The sequence below is a fragment of the Scyliorhinus torazame genome, chromosome 21 (assembly GCF_047496885.1).
Source record: "Scyliorhinus torazame isolate Kashiwa2021f chromosome 21, sScyTor2.1, whole genome shotgun sequence".
In the NCBI taxonomy this organism is placed as follows: Eukaryota; Metazoa; Chordata; class Chondrichthyes; order Carcharhiniformes; family Scyliorhinidae; genus Scyliorhinus; species Scyliorhinus torazame.
Genome location: NC_092727.1, coordinates 30054755 through 30072072, shown reverse-complemented (window position 1 = coordinate 30072072; position 17318 = coordinate 30054755). Strand labels below are relative to the sequence as shown.

Here is a 17318-nt window from a genome sequence, read left to right as displayed (position 1 = left end):
TCAGTAACTCCCCAGCAGCTGGTCCTGAATAAATTAAGTTGGCTTTTCAAAGAGGCCAATTATGATGCTGAATATCATCATCTGTACTAAAATTAAAATCCACAATTACATTAAAAAGACAGCACACACTTTTCTGGTTTATGCAGGCTGCGTATCAAAAACAAAATTGCATTAAGAACAACATGTAAGCCTCTAAGCAAAGATCTGTCTGCAAAATTTATAGGCTTTATATCTTTATCACAGCTTTTTAAACAGACTCATTAGAAACATTTTAGAATGGTGATTACACTCATTTACATTCAGGATACCATAACCGGGTCTTTCCTGACCTCACGAGGGCTGACTTTTAAAGCTTTTGAAGACTAAAGTAAAGTTTTGCACCAAATCCTATCTGCCAATTCTGAAGAATAAATATATCATCCATCCGACTTCTCAAAGCACTCCATGACACAAAAATTGGAACAATTTGCAAACTCTATACTTTATTCCAATAATACTCTGTTGTAACATTATGTGTTTATATAAATGAATGAAGCCAGCGATAGGTGGTATATTTATTCCTTAGATTCTTCAGTCTTTAAAGGCCTTAAAATTATTAAAATCAACATTTCTCACATTGAGCCAGCGACATTGTTCTTCACTGAGACTTAGATACTTAAATTACTTTGTAGGTTTGTTGTATTGCAGAAGTACATCACCATCTTAATTTCTTAAAGGTTTGCAAATGTTGACGTCCAGTCAGTGTTCAAACCGACTTTCTTAAAGATGCAGAGTTAGGGAAGGCTGGAGAACTTCGTGAAACAGTTTATAGCATTCTGTCCTGGAATAGTTTCGGAGTGAAGGACTCACAAACCAACCAAGTGATCCCGGCTGTTCGAAAAGGAGCTGGAAGGTTTCCTAAAACAGTCAGTCATAAAATTCTACCGATTTTATATAAATAATGAAATACAACTTCATCGCCCAGAAAAGGGTGACACTTTCTCCTTAAAAAAAAGTCCAATGTGACTCACTTAATTAACAACAAGCACCAAGAAGATTAATTAATAAGTCAAATTCAGTTGAAAACCATAAAGCTTTGGGAAATCAATCCCAGTAAAGAACAGTTTGTATAACGTTTAATAGATACAGACAATAGCTGTTAAGGGAGTGAATTCAAGTTCAAAATTATCACGAGATGAACAACTGTACATTTCCAGAATTGTTTTTTAATCAATTAATAGAATTTATAATCAATATGAGAAATGTATGTAAGGTCAATGACTGTATAAGCCCATGCAGATATGTTTTTTTGTATCCCTCACTATTGGGGTTAGGCACTAAGCCATACAGACCAGAAAGCTTTTAGATTTTAACCTTTGGTCTGTGATAAACAGTTAGCTGATCTCAGTCAGATTAGCAGTGGGGGAAACTAGATTTGGCCTCAGCATTCATTGGCTTGGGGTTGGAAGGGAATGGGGAGCAGTGGCTGGGGTATGGGGTAGTGGGGGAGAGGCAAAACTAGTTGGCTGCTTCTGAAGTCTATCCTGTGATCTTTTGGGAAATGGCGAGTGTCTACACATCAAGCCAGACATGAGAATCATGTTTTTGATGCCTCACATTAACATTGCCCACCGACAGTAACTGTGAAGACTCAGGTGTAAAGAATAATCGTATGCATCAGGTTTAAGAGGACTTCTGCTGGCTGTAGGACGGTATCTAGCATGAACTATCGCAGAAGGTGAGAAAGCAGGTGGTGTAAAATATACCCTCTTTATATTGTTCCAAACAGATGCCAATTGGCAGGAATCGGGACAATACCAGAATCTTAAAATTACCTTCAGCCATGATTGGAGCAGTAAGAGTACAGCAATGGTATTTTGAGATCAACCCCATTATGCTGTCCCTTCACAATGACACATTTGTTCACACATTGGACAACAACGTCCAAGCGGCTCGTCATAACATTATTTTCATTCAAAGTTATTTTCCGCTTTTCTGGCGAAAGGAATTGGTCATGTTTCTCTTTAAATCAAAAGGATTCGGAATTCCTGTCATGCATAACCATCCCAAGAACAAAGTTTCCCCCACCACCCCCTTCCCAAAACCACTTGATATGATGGGTACAACCTAACATTTTCTATACATCATGTTTAAAGTATCTCTTCGTAATGAAGAAAAGCATAAGCTGAGGATTGATTCCAACATGCAGCTCCATAGGAAACACTGATTGGGGGCTCTGTTTTTTCAGGTAGGAGATCAAAAGAGGTGCACCCCATTCCTTTTGTTCTACGCCAATCTACAACAGGTTGGGTAGTGGGGAGAGGCAAAACCAGATGGCCGCTTCTGAAGTCTATCCTGTGACCTTTCAGGAAATGGCGATTATCTAGATCCATGTTGTAAATTAGATGGGCCCCATCAACTGCCAGAAAGATAGGTCTTTCAGATTTTAAATTTACATTTATGGTCATAAAAGGTACACTGTAATTACTGTACATTATAAGTAAAACCCTATGAACGTGATAGACAATATCTCACATTTCCTTTACTCAGTTCATTAGCTCAGTCTGCCTCTTTCACTATGGCCGCCATGCCTTTCAATATAGAACTCTCATGGAACTCAGATAAGGGCAATACAACCATAAAACTACAAATGCCACACATTTGGAACAACCTGCGTGCTGAATAAAATAGGGGCTGTATTTTGCAGTGGACGTCGCAGTGAAACTATCAGTGCTCACTTGTTACTTCTGTGGAAATCATACAGCAGCTTGCAGTGACCAAACTTGAGCATGTAATCAAACAATTCGGGAAGTTGCTTCCTGACACCCAACTTCTCCAGAAGCTGTGCGTTACTGACATCTCTAGAGACTTGGCATTGAAAGACATTGAAAACCGTGAAATTGCTATATGTTTAGCTGATGTGCACAAACTAAGCTCAGCAGAAAAAGTGATGGTTTGATCATTCCTGTGGAATGGCCTTTTTAACAGTATAATGAATCTTGATCACTTACAAACAAACCCCCCCCCCCCCAAACTGAAAATGAACTTTCACACGTGTGGAGTCTCATTTCCAGATTTTAATTACTACTGGAGATTTTTTTAAATGTGTTTTTGTTATTTTTTCTTTGTTTCTTTTATCCCTCTCTTTCATCCTTCTGGACTTGATGTACTTGCATTGTATGTTCTGTCACTTCCATATTTAGACTCTGCTGCTCTTTAACGATTCTTCAATCTAATTGGTTAATGTGGTACATAGTTTACGGTTGCCCCAGAGGTTGTTGGGAGGGCCACTGTACTTCTTGGACATTTGGCTGACACAAACTTCCAAAATTATTTGGAAACACATAAGAGGCTATTTAGTCATTGTGTCTATGTTGGCTTACTATGAGACCAACTTTACTAGTCCAACTTCCATGATCTTTCCTTTTAGCCTGGCAAATCTTTTCCTAATTCCCTTTGGAAAGCCATGATTTAATATGACTCCACTCATTGCATGAAAAAGATTTTCTTTACGTCCCTGTTGCTTCTTTTGCCAATGAGTTTAAATTGGTGTCCTCTGCTTCTCGACACTTCCACCACGGGAAAAGTTTCTCCCTATCTACCCATGCTTCCCATGGCTTTTAAAATCTCTATCAAATCTCCACTCGACCTCCTCCAAGGGGAACAACTCCAACTTCTCCAGTCCATCCACACAACTGAAGTTCCTCATCTAAAACCATAGAAAGTCTATCGGCAAAAGCAACAAACAGTCCCCCCATCTTGCCCATATTAAAAAAAGGTGTGGCATTGATCTGTGTCATTCTCATTGCCAACACGAGCCAACCATTTAGCATTCCTGGGGGCAAGACGAACCACAAATTTGGAGTATTTTTGTGCTGTGTGTTCAAGCTCACCTGGAACTGGAATAAAACAGCTAAAGCTAATTTAAATTAGAAGCATTCCTACCTTACTCTGAGATGATAGCCGTTTACAAATGCCCTTGTTGTGAGTTGCAACACTGCCTGACATTTGAATGTCAGCATTTATTGACTTTTATTCAGATGGAAGGCTCACAAAGACTGAGGAGATCATTAGAATCTGACCTACTGAGAGGAAATGATGGTTAATTTTATTTCATGCCCCACCATTTTTATTTTCCATGAAGAAGTGTAAAATGGATGACAAATCCGCCCCCACCCCACCTCCACGACAGGTTACAAAAATACGCCCAACATGTTTCACCTCACAAACTCAGTGTGAAGGATGAACAACTGTCAGTAGAGGTATTCTGATTTAAAAACAAAAGAATGAGACTTCAACCCACCAAAATAATGGGTGAAAGGTTATTCACAACCTTACCTGCATTACGCTATTAGTGAATCGCTGTTTGAAGTTCCTTTCGCATGATTGTACCACATGCAGGAATGTGCTGGAAATAAAACTGTAAACTTAGCTGTAAACCTGTGCACACTGGGAATTAGACTCTGACAGCTAGAAGTATTTTAATCGAAGAGCATGACAACCATCATGTAGTCAGTCACCTTATCATTGAACTGGTTTCAAATTCAAGCCCCAAAAGTTGAAACACAGAAAACTAACAGACTAAGCTACGTACCAAAACTATTTCTGAAGGATCAAAGAAGTTTGATGCAGACTGCATTTGTGACATAAACTGGCCAAAGTCCCAGCTGCTAATGTCGGCAGAAAGCTTGTTTATTAACCCACACAACCAAACAAGGGAAGGCTGGTGGAAGAACATTGTGTGGTTTGGCCTCATTCACGCATACTTCCTGGTCAATTATTCATCAGAATATTATTGTCATATACATATTTCCCCGAATATACTTCCTAGATCAAGGTCTTCTATTCCCAACACAATAAAAATGTCCTAGCTTCGCTTTGAAATACAATACAGTGCAATGACTTAAGAAATATAGGAATAACATGGATTAACTCTGAATCCAATGCTTTTGATCTCGATATGTGATTATTACCACATAAGCAAACAGCATCCTATACAGCACATGGTTATTCATGAAGGACCGCCTTCACAACCTTGCCCTCGCCTGACGTGTGGTGATCCTCAGGTTAAACCACAACCAGTCAGCTCTCCTCCTCAAAGGGGAAAGGAGCCTATGGTCATCTGGGACTATGGCGACCTTACCTTACCTTATGCAGCACGTCTAATGATATCATAGATTATCATAGAATTTACAGTGCAGAAGGACGCCATTCGGCCCATCGAGTCTGCACCGGCTCTTGGAAAGAGCACCCTACCCAAGGTCAACACCTCCACCCTATCCCCATAACCCAGTAATCTCACCCAACACTAAGGGCAATTTTGGACACTAAGGGCAATTTATCATGGCCAATCCACCTAACCTGCACATCTTTGGACTGTGGGAGGAAACCGGAGCACAGAATGTGACCCAAGCTGGTATCGAACCTGGGACCCTGGAGCTGTGAAGCAATTGTGCTATATCCACAATATAGAGCAAAAAGTGACTAAATATTAGATTTCTTCAAAGTTACAGAGTTTCAATTAGCAACATCAGCAACAAGTAGAAAATTAAAATAAATTATGATTTTATATTTCTGGAATCAAATGGATATATAGGCAACAGAAAAATACTTTTTTTTCTCTCCAGTATGTACAACTAATGCTCATAAGTCACGATGCAGCATAATGGAATCTCCATAAACTTGCTCCAATAACCGGAAGTGGCTTCTGGCAACTACTATTTTGAGCTTGTCACCAGCAACTTTCTCTCCTTAGCCAGTTCAATTGGGAATGGAAGCAGAAGGTGCCAACTGTGATCTCAGTTAGCTTCTCTGCCATTATATTGGAGAATAATGTAAATAATATGAATGCATTGTTTTCTGCTATTGTTCTTTACATATTTCAACTGATATTTCTCCTACTTTTAATTATTCAATTTACCACTTGCGCCAACCACCCACTTCCAAACCCCTCCCCCCCCCCCCCCCCCAACCACCACCGTGCATTGTTAGGTAGCTGCTGCCCCAAGTGAGCAGCTTGATTGTTCCTAAGCCTTGACCAAACACTATCCTTCCATGCCCTACAAATTCAGGGCACAAAGTAACTATTAATTCCACCCCCTCCCTATGCCTTTAATAATCCTCTGCACTCCTACAACCTTTTCGAATTGGATAGGGTAACAATCAGACCTTGGGGACTTACGCGTGAAATATTAGCCCTGCTGTCCTCCAGAACCGACAACTCATACGTTTCAGCATGATGTTGTCAAGGCAACATCCCCAGCGTGCTGTCAGTGAGTGACTCACTGACTGCCCTGCACACAGAAAGGTTTCTGCGCAGTAAGTACATTTTTTCAAAGGTCTGAACTTGACACGAGAGGTGAGGTGGAAGGCAAATGGTGTTTGCAGAGCCAAGGGCAGCCTCCATAGGAATCATCTTGAGGGACAAACAACATTCAACACATACTTCTCTTCAGAATTTACCTCACTGTGCATCTTAGACTATTTTCTTCGAATAATGAAAAGCAAACAGCTCTGATTCTCCAAGCAATGTCCTCACACAATTTATGTTGAAGATAAAGGAGTTCTGAATATGTTATCAAAAAACACACAACATTCAGTTGCGGCCTCTCCTGTACAGTAATTTGATAATGACACAATGATATTCCACTTGGCTAATACTGTGTTTGAGAAGCCCAATGGGATTCAAGGGTAAAATGACCTCAAAATCCCATTACAAGGTGCATGAAGAAGGAAGCATCCTTAATCAGCTCAAATATTTAACCAACATAAGTTAGTTAGTAACTTTGATTTAACATAAAATGAAAATTGTGTGATATCCATAATGGAAGGCCAATCTGCAATGAAATTTTTGTACCCTAGTGACATTGAAAATCCATCCCAATATCACTCTCTGTATAACAGAGGGTGAAATTCTCCTTCCAAAGAAATATCAGGTTGTTCCTTGTAATTAATGACCCATTGATATAGTCATGTGAATCACGGTCTTCTAAAGTGTGAGAATTTAATTTCTTAGTTGGTCATTAACAGTCATTAATTAGGTTTTTGCAAAACAATATCCCTAGATTGGTGAAACTGATGTGAAATTGCATGAACTAGATACAGAACATTGAGTAGAAAAAGGGTGGCCGGGATTTTCCAGTCTCACTATGGCAGGTTTTTGAGCCATTCAAATCTCCGTTGACTTCAGTGAGACCAGAACATCTTGCTGGTGGGAGTGGCTGTAAAATCCTGCCTGGAATTTTTAAAAATTCTATTGTAGGATGTGGGTATCGTTGGCAAGGCCAGCCAGCATTTGTTGCCCTTCCCTAATTTCCCATGAGAAGATGGTGAGTCAATCATAGAATCCCTACAGTGCAGAGGAGGCCACTTGGCCCATTGTGTGTGCACCGACCCTCCGAAAGGGCACATACCTCGGCCCAATGCCCTGCCCTATCCCCGTAACCCCACCTAACCTTTAGACATTTAGGGGCAATTTAGCATAGCCAATCCATGCATGGTTAATGTCCAAAAGGTTAGGTGAGGTTCTGGGGACAGGGTGGGGGTATGGATCTAGGCAGGGTGCTCTTTCAGAGGGTCGGTGCAGAATGGCCTCAATTGTCCCTGCAGTGATTCTCTGGGTGCGATCATCCGGCCACACTGCATCAGAAAAGCAGCTCACTGCAGTGCAGCATGGCTGGTGAAAGCCGGGAGATTCCACTCCTGGGATCTACCCAGCTCCTGGGATCTTCCCAGCTTGCAATGCCTTGCGGGATTTAACTCAATCTCGGGGCAGGATCGCTTTTTGGTAAATCTGCATATTAGAACAAGGCAGTAAGCCTTACTCTAATATACAGATTCCCGAGGTACCTGAGGCTTTGGGGTTCAATTCCTTTGCCTTGGTGACCTCGGGCAAGCGCCATTTCATACTGGTCCCCACAAACGGAAACCAGGCGGAGGGTTTCCAAGAGGATTGGATGCTCACTGTTGCATGCCCTTTGGGCAGGGTGGGTCCCTGGCACCACCTGGGTACCCTGACAGTGCCACCTCAGCGACAACCTGCTGGTACCCAGGTGGCACTGCCAGCTGGTAGGGCACTGCCAGGTTGGTGGTGCCAAGTTGGCATTTCCTGTGCATGATCGAGCTGGGGTTTCCTGGCGTGGGTGATGTGGGGGACCGGGGGACCCTCCCATGTTGCATTCGTGCTGGGGGGGGAATTTTTTTGTGGGCCTCGAAGATCAGGACCCCGTTTAAAAATGGTGTCCCAATCTCTCGCTACAACGGGGAGTTCCTGCAAGCGGAGCTCCCCATTGTAGAAAACAGGGCTCTGTGAGGCCTTGGCCGTGCGTTCCCCGTTTAGGCCCTTTATTCAAAGCGAGTCGCGTTGAAAAGCCATGTGTTTCTCGGCACTGCGAGTGCCGGGAAACACGTGGCTAAACGCGCTCGCTTGGGAACTTTATTCCCTTTGGGATGATCATGTCCTATGAATCCACTTAACCTGCATGTTTTTGGCCTGTGGGAGGAAACCGCAGCTTCCGGAGGAAACCCACGCAGACACGGGGAGAAAGTGCAAACTTCACACAGATAGTCACCCAAGGCTGGATCTCTGGCACAGTGAGACAGCAGTGCTAACCACTATGCCACTATGCTGCCCGTCAAGATCTGGGAAAACCAAAGGACTGACTAATGCATTGTAGAATGTCAGCATGACTTCATTGGATTTGTTGTTTGGATGGCATTTAAATTTTGGATTAATCCAAAGGTTTGTTTCAGGGAGCGAGGTGAAATTAATGAGGAAATAATACAGCACAAGGAACTGAAAGACAAAATAGTGGCATAAAGATGAAGGAAAGAAGTAATGACAAAAGATTCTGATGAAATGTTTCTTGATAGATGCTGCAGAAGCAATGTGAACTGAGGTCAAGGATAGTAAATGTATCTATTATTTTTATAGATTTTCTGGGCAGCACGAGTGCGTAACCAGGAAGCACTTTGCAGATCAGAGATCCATACAAAAGGCCAGGACATTAATCACGGGATTTCAATTGCTTGGATATTCAATGTGGAAACAGAGAAAATGCTAAGGGGTAGTACTTGCTTCTAGGGGCTCAAGGGTTTATTACCCTGGTTACTTACTCTGATAACTGCTTATAGAGTCAGAGCCTATTCTGCTTCTAATTATTAATTATAATAGTTAAAGTACAAAAGATAGAAATCTGGGATTCAGTGATCATATAATTTGGGCTGAAATGCTTGTGAGGATAATCAAAAAGAACATGGCTCAGATATTGCATCAAACACAGTGGTAAGGTGAACAGTCCTCACTGTTATTATGAGGTAAATTGAACAGCACTTTTTGGAGTTGACACATGCACAATTGAAGGCAGAAATTTGGAAGTTGCTGTCTGAGTTAATATGCTCCTCCACAGACAGGAGCTTGTCGATAGACTTGGCATTTAAAATCAATGTAAGGGCGTGAAGTTATGGTAATTATCCAAGAAACATGCTAGAAAATGACTACATTTAGGTGAAAATTAATTTTTACTAGCTATCAGTCATGGTTACTGCCAAACAACTTCATTGGCATTGAAATTTTAATTTTAGAAGCGTGGAATCACATTCCTTCAGAATGTAATTAAACTGTACTTTTTCTTTCTGTCTCTTTTATTCCCCTCTCATTTGTAAAAAAAATTTAGAGTACCCAATTATTTTTTTTCCAATTAAGAAGCAACTTAGCGTGGCCAATCCACGTAACTTGCACATCTTTGGGTTGTGGGGGTGAAACCCACGTAGACACGGGAAGAATGTGTAAACTCCACATAGACAGTGACCCGGGACCGGGATCGAACCTGGGTCCTCAGTGCCATTGGCAGCAGTGCTAACCACTGTGGCACCCCTATTATTCCCCTCCCTTAATTCTACCTTTCATCCCTACGCTTTACTTTTTTCTCTGCACATGATTTAAATCAAATTTATGCTTCCTGACTTACACTCTGCGTGTCTCACTGAGGATTCTTCAAGTTGATTGGTTGAAGAGGCTTGCTGTCGCTTACCTTGATTACACCCACTGTTGATCGACATCCTGCTGGATCTGAGGCTGGATTAGAGCAAGTCTGTGATCAAAGGCCGATGAAAACTCTGAGTGCATTCTTTCATCATTGACTGCAAAATCCAATTCCCTTGACACAAAGTGCTGAATGTTGTGGCCCAGTTGCAGAAGGGGCAGGCTGGAAGATGCAGTGGGCCATTCAAAAGTCCATTGACTTTGGCAGGAGTGGAAAATCCCACTGGCAGCAAAGTCCACTTAAAATGCTGTACATTAACTGGTCAGATTATAGAGGAACAAAAAAATAAGTTTTAAAAAAGATTAATTGGAACGCAATAATAGTTGCCTTCCAAACAATTCTTCAGTCTGCGTTTGCGAAATTGGATCTTTCGATGAACGCCCAGTTGGGTTGCCCATTGCTTAGAGAGCAAATGTTGAAAAGGCCAAATTAGTTTTGAATAAATTAAAACAGGCTAGAGGACACTGCAGAGCAATGTGATTCCATGGGGATGTGAGGAATAGGATGAGTGATAAACAGAAAGCATTCAAAATGTATAATGATAATTGGGCAGTTAAGCAAAGATGAAAAATGTAATAAGAGAAAGCTGAAGAAACAGTGATAGTGAAGACTTACTCAAACATATTCACAATAAAGAAAGAGACGATAAAAAGCATTAGCCCACCTTAAAGAAATCAGCAATTAAAATGCCAGTTGAGTTGCATCACATTTTCTTTTAGCCAGGAAGAGAAGAAAAACTTGCTTGATTGAATATTGTATCAATTTTACAATGTATAGCTCCTGGCACAGAGCCTTTTGGAATAGTTGTACAATGCACAGCTATGGTGCTTCTACTTCTGAAATCAAGAAATGTGCTTCCATAATGTGGAGTTCAACACTAGAAACACCAAATAGTAAAATTTAACCCAATGTGCAATTTTGATCACCCAATTATGTGAAAGATATTCCATCCCTTGAGTCAGGGAGCTGAATAACAATTGATTTTGAAGTGTCAAAAAGGTTTATTTGGGGGCGGCATGGTGGTGCAGTGGTTAGCACTGCTGCCTCACAATGCTGAGGATCTGGGTTTGGCTCCGGCACCAGGTCACGCACTGTCCATGTGGAGCTTGCACATTCTCCCCGTGTCTGCATGGGTCTCACCCCACAACCCAAAGATGTGCATGGTAGGTGGATTGGCCATGCTAATTTGCCCCTTCAATTGGATTTTAAAAAAATATGTTTTCTTTGAACGGGAGAACTGATGGTGATTTAATTCATGTTTTCAAGATTCTGGATTGGCGATCTGATCCAAGCAAATTACTCATTGTTGTAAATGGTTTAAAAACTGACACAAGTTTAAAAGGTAGGAAGAGTTTGGTGGAGCCCTTTCACCCTAAGAGTGACAGCATTCGACGATCAGTTACTAAGTAAAGCGGACAGTATAACTGAAGCTGAGAATTGCGTGTAATTCTGGAGAAGGAATTACAGTGGTTAGATGGGTTGATCTCTGAAAAAGACAGGAGAATGCTGGCGCTAGTTGTCTTTCAAACAAAACTTTAGTTTGTGATTGTGAAATTAGTTCTTCGTATCCACACACCAGCAGATTGTCCAATGTATAAGAACCATGAGCAGTGCTGCTGCGTTAACATATTTTACTTTCCATACATTAGTGTTTGGAGGTCATGGGGCAGGGTGGGTAGCATCCCTCACTCTGAGTAAGTAGCTCATGTCCAAGTTCCACCCAAGGGCTGAATGGCCAAGGAAGGTGCATTCATAATGTGGACAAACAATCTGAGTATCAACCTGCAAATCCTCCAACACATGCCAATGGTAATAAGAGTGGCAAAGATCCCTGGTCATTCATGTAATGCAAAGTAAAGTTGGAGGCTTTACCATCACTATCCAAAGCTTCACAATACATGCATGTAAAAATGCGTGTTGCCACAGCAACGTGGATTCACTGAGTGAACCGTAGCACACCACCAACACAGTTGTTTTAGTTAAGAGGGAACTGAGACAATTTCTGATAATCCAGTGCTGCCTTTTATACCTCCCAAGTTTTACAGATTCCTTATTTTGTGTAAAGGATTCTGTGAATGTTATTTGTGTACAGCTAGTCCAGCATGCACTGACTATTCCGTCAACATATAGATTATCTAGTTCCATTGGGGGGGGGGGGCATCAATAACAAGGAGCAAATAATAATAATAATACTTGCTTATTGTTACAAATAGGCTTCAATGAAGTTACTGTGAAAAGCCTCTAGTCACCACATTCCGGCACCTGTTCGAGGAGGCTGGTATGGGAATTGAACCCGCGCTGCTGCCGTTGATCTGCATTACAAGCCAGCTAGTAGCCCACTGTGCTACACAGTCCAATAAAAAAAAAAAATCAAAACTCAATCCATTGCAGTTTATTGCCAGGGTGCACCCTCTAAGGAATTCTGCCAGCATGTACATGCTGCTCCTCCATGGTCCTATTTTGACCAGACAAAACCAATTATACAGGTGTAACATAAGCCGGCCTATGTAGCTGAGAATAAAATATTCAAAGTGTGGCAGGAGGCTGACAGGAACAGGGATAGGCCATGTCATCCCTTGAGCCTGTTCCACAATTTGATTAGATCATGGCTCATCTATCACAACTCATGTCCCTCGCTTTTTTTCCCATAGCCCTTGATTCGCAACAAAAAACTATTGATGCATATCTTGAAAATTTCAGTTGAAACATTCATAGTCTTCAGGCGGAGTAAGTTCCAGATTTTACTAGCTTTTGTAAGAAACATAATCCCTGAAGCCACTTCTAAATGGCCTGTAATGGTTAAGGTCATGCCTTCTTGCTATTGGTGCCCACACCAGTGGAAATAGATAGTTTGTATTTTTACCCTATTGACTCCTTTAATCATGTTACATACTTTGATTAGATTACCCTTTAATCTCCTACATTCAAGGAGTTACAAGTCACGTTTATGCAAACTTTCCTCATAATTTAATCCTTGAAGTCCTGATATAATTGATGAAAATCTGTGTTGCCCTCCAATCAAGGCCAATTCAATTGGCTTCTATTCTTTTGAGTTCAAAGGTTGGGTTGGGGGGTGGGGCCTGATCAAGGTAATGCTTTTATAATAGTGCACTGTTTGTTTATTGCAAATACTTTTCTTTTTGAAACTCGTCCATTTAATTTAGCAAGTTGACTGCATGTTGAGCAAGAAATGCCAATCACCTCGAAAATATTTCTTCTACATTTCATTCCCTAAATCCCACCTCAACAAATACATCTCAAAGCTTTACCATGCAGCAGAATCATCCAGCTAAACAACAACTATCTTTAATATCCTACAGTTTATTTCCTTTATACAATTTTTCTAGGCTAATTTCACTTTCAGTTTCCTCTACTTCGCTTCAAAGTATGCTTGACTTCTGAGCTGCATGCATCTTTAATAAAGCATCTGTAAAAATTAACGTCTCTGTATGTGAAGATTATTTCTACAAAGAGAAGATATCCCTATCCAACATTCGTGTGGCGGGTGACACACGAATTATACATTACTATAAATCTATTTCTCAATATTTATCGATTTTAATACTTTTTCTGAATAAACATTTTTTCTTTAAAAATGTTTCCACATTAAACCAAAAATAAATTAAATACAAAGCAGGAAATCATTATTCAAGTGTATTTGCACTTGTCTTTTGACACTGGGGATGTACTGATTACATTTAAATGGTATGACAGAAAGGCCTTGTCTCTCGGTTTAAATTATTCAAAGGTTTCTTTGAAAGATATTGCAGTATGTCACGAATGGAATACTCTTGCAATCCCGTATTCACCGACAAGTATTTCATTTGCATTATACATAATGATATTAAAGTGATCTCTGATTGCGCTGTTTGGAGGTGCTGTTTACGGCGCAACAGCAGTGCGAACAAAGGGAAAGACGAGGGTCATATCCCCACACATAAATCAGTGCAGGCTATTTATTGGACATCCCATCGGAGACATTGAGTAGTGGCAGCTCTTTCACAATTGGGCTACTCCCATGAACCCATGAGCCTGTCTTTCAAATCTCTCCTCGACCGAGTGCAAGGATACTAAATGCAGCATCAACCACTATTCCAAGGCTGTTTAATTTTACATTGCTAAGTGGGCTTTTGCAGTGTTACACACAAATCACAAGATTTGGTCATAATTGATTGGAGAAAATTGAATGCCTCAATGTCAAATTGTTGCAAAATAGAAATTACATTGGCCAATCATTGTTCAGCACGAGCACTGGTGCACCATTATGTTACAGGTGGAAATTTCATCCAACTGAGCTTCGTTTTGGATTTTGCTAAAACTCTGTTGGATTGCATCACTTTGATGCACATTTTATCCACACTGAAATTTTATTCACACATGAAGAGGGGCCGATTACAACTGCCTGGAGCTGTTCCTGACGAAAAGTTTAGAGGTCATTGAGCGTTAACAACATTGCATATTACTAAATTCGGTTAAAAAGGGGGAAGAAAGTGAATGCTGTAATTACATTTTATATTAGTGCCTCCAAGTCTCTCTTATTTCACTTTCTCCTAAATATTTAAATATAAAAGCTGTTAACACTGAATATGTTCTAGTTGCTAGTTTATTAAATGCCCTTATTCCATTCACATATTGTTAATTTATGTCTGAATACTGGTTAATTTTGCTTTTGGAATATCCAATCAGTTATCAAAATTGCAGTATCTAGTCTGTTTAAATAGGTTCAATCTTGCAACATTGGATCAACTTTGATTTTGCTATATCCAATCATTTTCTGTCAAATAAAATTCAATCGATCCTTTGACTAGATATTGAAAACCAAATCATCCAAACAGGTAATTGGACTATGGTTTTCCTACCAACAGGCAGGATGACAATATTCTCAAGTACAGATTATTAGTTGAACTAATTAAAAATTGAACACAAGTAGTCAGATTGATTACAAGTTTCTAATGCATGGAGTTCTCTTGGTGAATACCAGCTTTGATCTCCACACATGGCTAACCATGTCATTGGATTGGTGAAGGGATCTGCTATCCCAATGATAGTACTCAGTCCCAAGGGTAAAAAACTGCTTTATTGCCAATATGATCGTATGAAGATTATTTACAGAGCTTTGCAAGTACAGGAGAAGGGTGAAAGGACTGAATTCACCCATTTATGGTCATTTGATTCTGACGATAAACACTCCTGGTGAACTGCCAAACATGAAACTAAGGAATCTGACTGACACCGGTAAAAAAGCTAATGGGTTAATCCACCACTGGCTGTAGGAAAAAGCACAATAATATTTTCAAGAATCTGATTGTCAGATGGTGTTTTAGATGGTGTACCAATCTTAACACCACCTTGAACAAGGCAATCAAATAATTACCTTTGCCTGCTTACCTGTATTTAACTGAATGCTCTATAACACAGTTCAAATGAATTTCCAATACTTGGTTACACACCTTCTAAATCTAGTTTGACTCATTCACCACATCTGCAACAACTGTGATGTTGAGTAAAAGAGGAAACCATAAGATCTAGAAGTTGACGCCACCTTGGAGCAGGGTAGCCTTTGAAATGCATAACTGCTCAATGACAATTTTGTTGAATCCATTGTAATGAATGGAGACCAACAAAATAGGTGCTGGGGTTTTTCCAGTAGAAATAATATAAGGGGCCAAACAGGTTTTAACAAACTGCAATAGCATCTGCCATTCAGTGTTCAACTTTCATACTAAATCTTACTGCATATGAAATATCACTTCACTGTTCCGATATGCTATACAAAAACAACAAATTCAGCACCTGACCTGGTGCCACCTTGAGTGGTAGAATGAGATGGAGCATTTGCACCTATTAGAAACTGTGACATCGTAAAGCAGCAAGATCTGTGGAAACGCACTAACAATTTCACAGTTTCATTTATATGTCATCACTGAGCAATCTGCCACATCGATGTTGTGAAATCACCTTGGAGGCGGCGATATGATGTTACTGATAAACGTTCCCCAATCAGACGTGTCATTATATTGGTGGCTTAAAATTATTACAAACTACACGTTTCTTCACACCATTTTTTTTCAAGCACTTAAACTAAGTAGGCTGGCGAAACAAAACATTGTCACCCTTTAAGTAGACCTTTCAAGGGGTATATACGAATATGGTGTTGATACTTTTACTTGTGGGGTAGGTAGCTTAGAAAATAGCACTGTAGCACTGCTGTTTGCACAACTCAGACCACAAGTCTAACTTCTACCACAGAGTCTGTACTCGATTTCTTTGAGCATAGAAACACATTCTGTACACAGATTTACAAATCTTGTCAGGTGTTTTGTTAAAATTAATCACTGTTACTAGAGCTGTGTTGCCTGCCCATGGTGTTCTTCATGATCCACCTGATCCAGAATGGCCATTTCATCCTCAGGCTGTTGTCTGTACTTGTGAAACTCATCCTTCATGGCAGAAAAATAAGCATAAGGGTCCTGACGGGAGTGTCTCTTCTTCTTTTGGAGGTAGAGAATGCCTTGGGACTGGAGAACCTGAGATTCACCGGGCTGCTGGACCTGTGAGATTGGAAAACCTAACCAAAAAAAAAGAAGAATTTAATTAGGTGCTAACTAAGTATCAATGAAAGCTGCATGTGTAGTCAGCCATAATGTCTTCAGATAGGAATTAAGTTTGAAGTTCCTTGCTAGACGCCATCAACGACAGCTAGTTGAGAGGCAGAATAAATTGTGGGAAATATGTCTGCAATAAAGTTTTTGTCCATAGAAACAATAGGCTAATTTTTATTGGCCTCCCCTGGATACGAGATTGGTGGGAATATGGGGGAGCTGTTATGATAGCTGCCTGACGCATTCCTACCTCCAGTGAGTTTCTGGGGTGTAGTGGGAATTGTGAACATTGTCCATTGAGGCAGGGGCCAATTAGCGTAATTAATGGCGGCACGGTGGGGACCCTGCTTCGATTCCGACTTCGGATCACTATCTGTGTGGAATTTCCACTTTCTCCCCGTGTCTGGGTGGGTTTCCTCCAGGAGCTCCGGTTTCCTCCCACAGTCCAAAGTCGGGCAGCTTAGGCGGATTGGCCATGATAAATTGTCCCTTAGTGTCCAAAAAGTCAGATGGAGTTACAGGGTTATGGGGATAAAGTGGGGGGTGGGCCTGGGTAGGGTGATCTTTCCAAGGGTCTGTGCAGACTCGATGGGCCAAATGGCCTCCTTCTGCACTGTAGAGATTCTATGATTCTATAAGGCTCCAAAAGGCCTATGTCATTGGAGTAGCCCCCCATCATTTGCAGAGGCTTCCA

At 40.8% G+C, this 17318-nt stretch overlaps 1 protein-coding gene and 1 long non-coding RNA gene across 4 annotated transcripts in view; both read right to left on the bottom strand.

Annotated features, from left to right (window-relative positions):
* Positions 1-216: 216 nt before the first annotated feature.
* Positions 217-5904, bottom strand: LOC140398235 (uncharacterized). The gene is made up of 2 exons (XR_011937441.1): positions 4318-5904; positions 217-4064 (listed from the first exon to the last, which is right to left on the bottom strand). It is a non-coding gene; the product is annotated as an uncharacterized lncRNA (long non-coding RNA).
* Positions 5905-15077: 9173 nt separating this feature from the next.
* The window catches only part of igsf9bb (immunoglobulin superfamily, member 9Bb), an 889343-nt gene continuing 887102 nt past the window's right edge, over positions 15078-17318 (bottom strand). For 2 of the 3 annotated variants that reach the window (XM_072486656.1, XM_072486657.1), the window contains exon 20: positions 15078-16590. In XM_072486656.1, coding sequence (XP_072342757.1) covers positions 16364-16590 — 227 coding nt within the window. In that variant the 3' untranslated portion in view covers positions 15078-16363. The remainder of the gene's footprint in view (positions 16591-17318) is intronic. The other variant, XR_011937440.1, reaches the window with a different exon arrangement.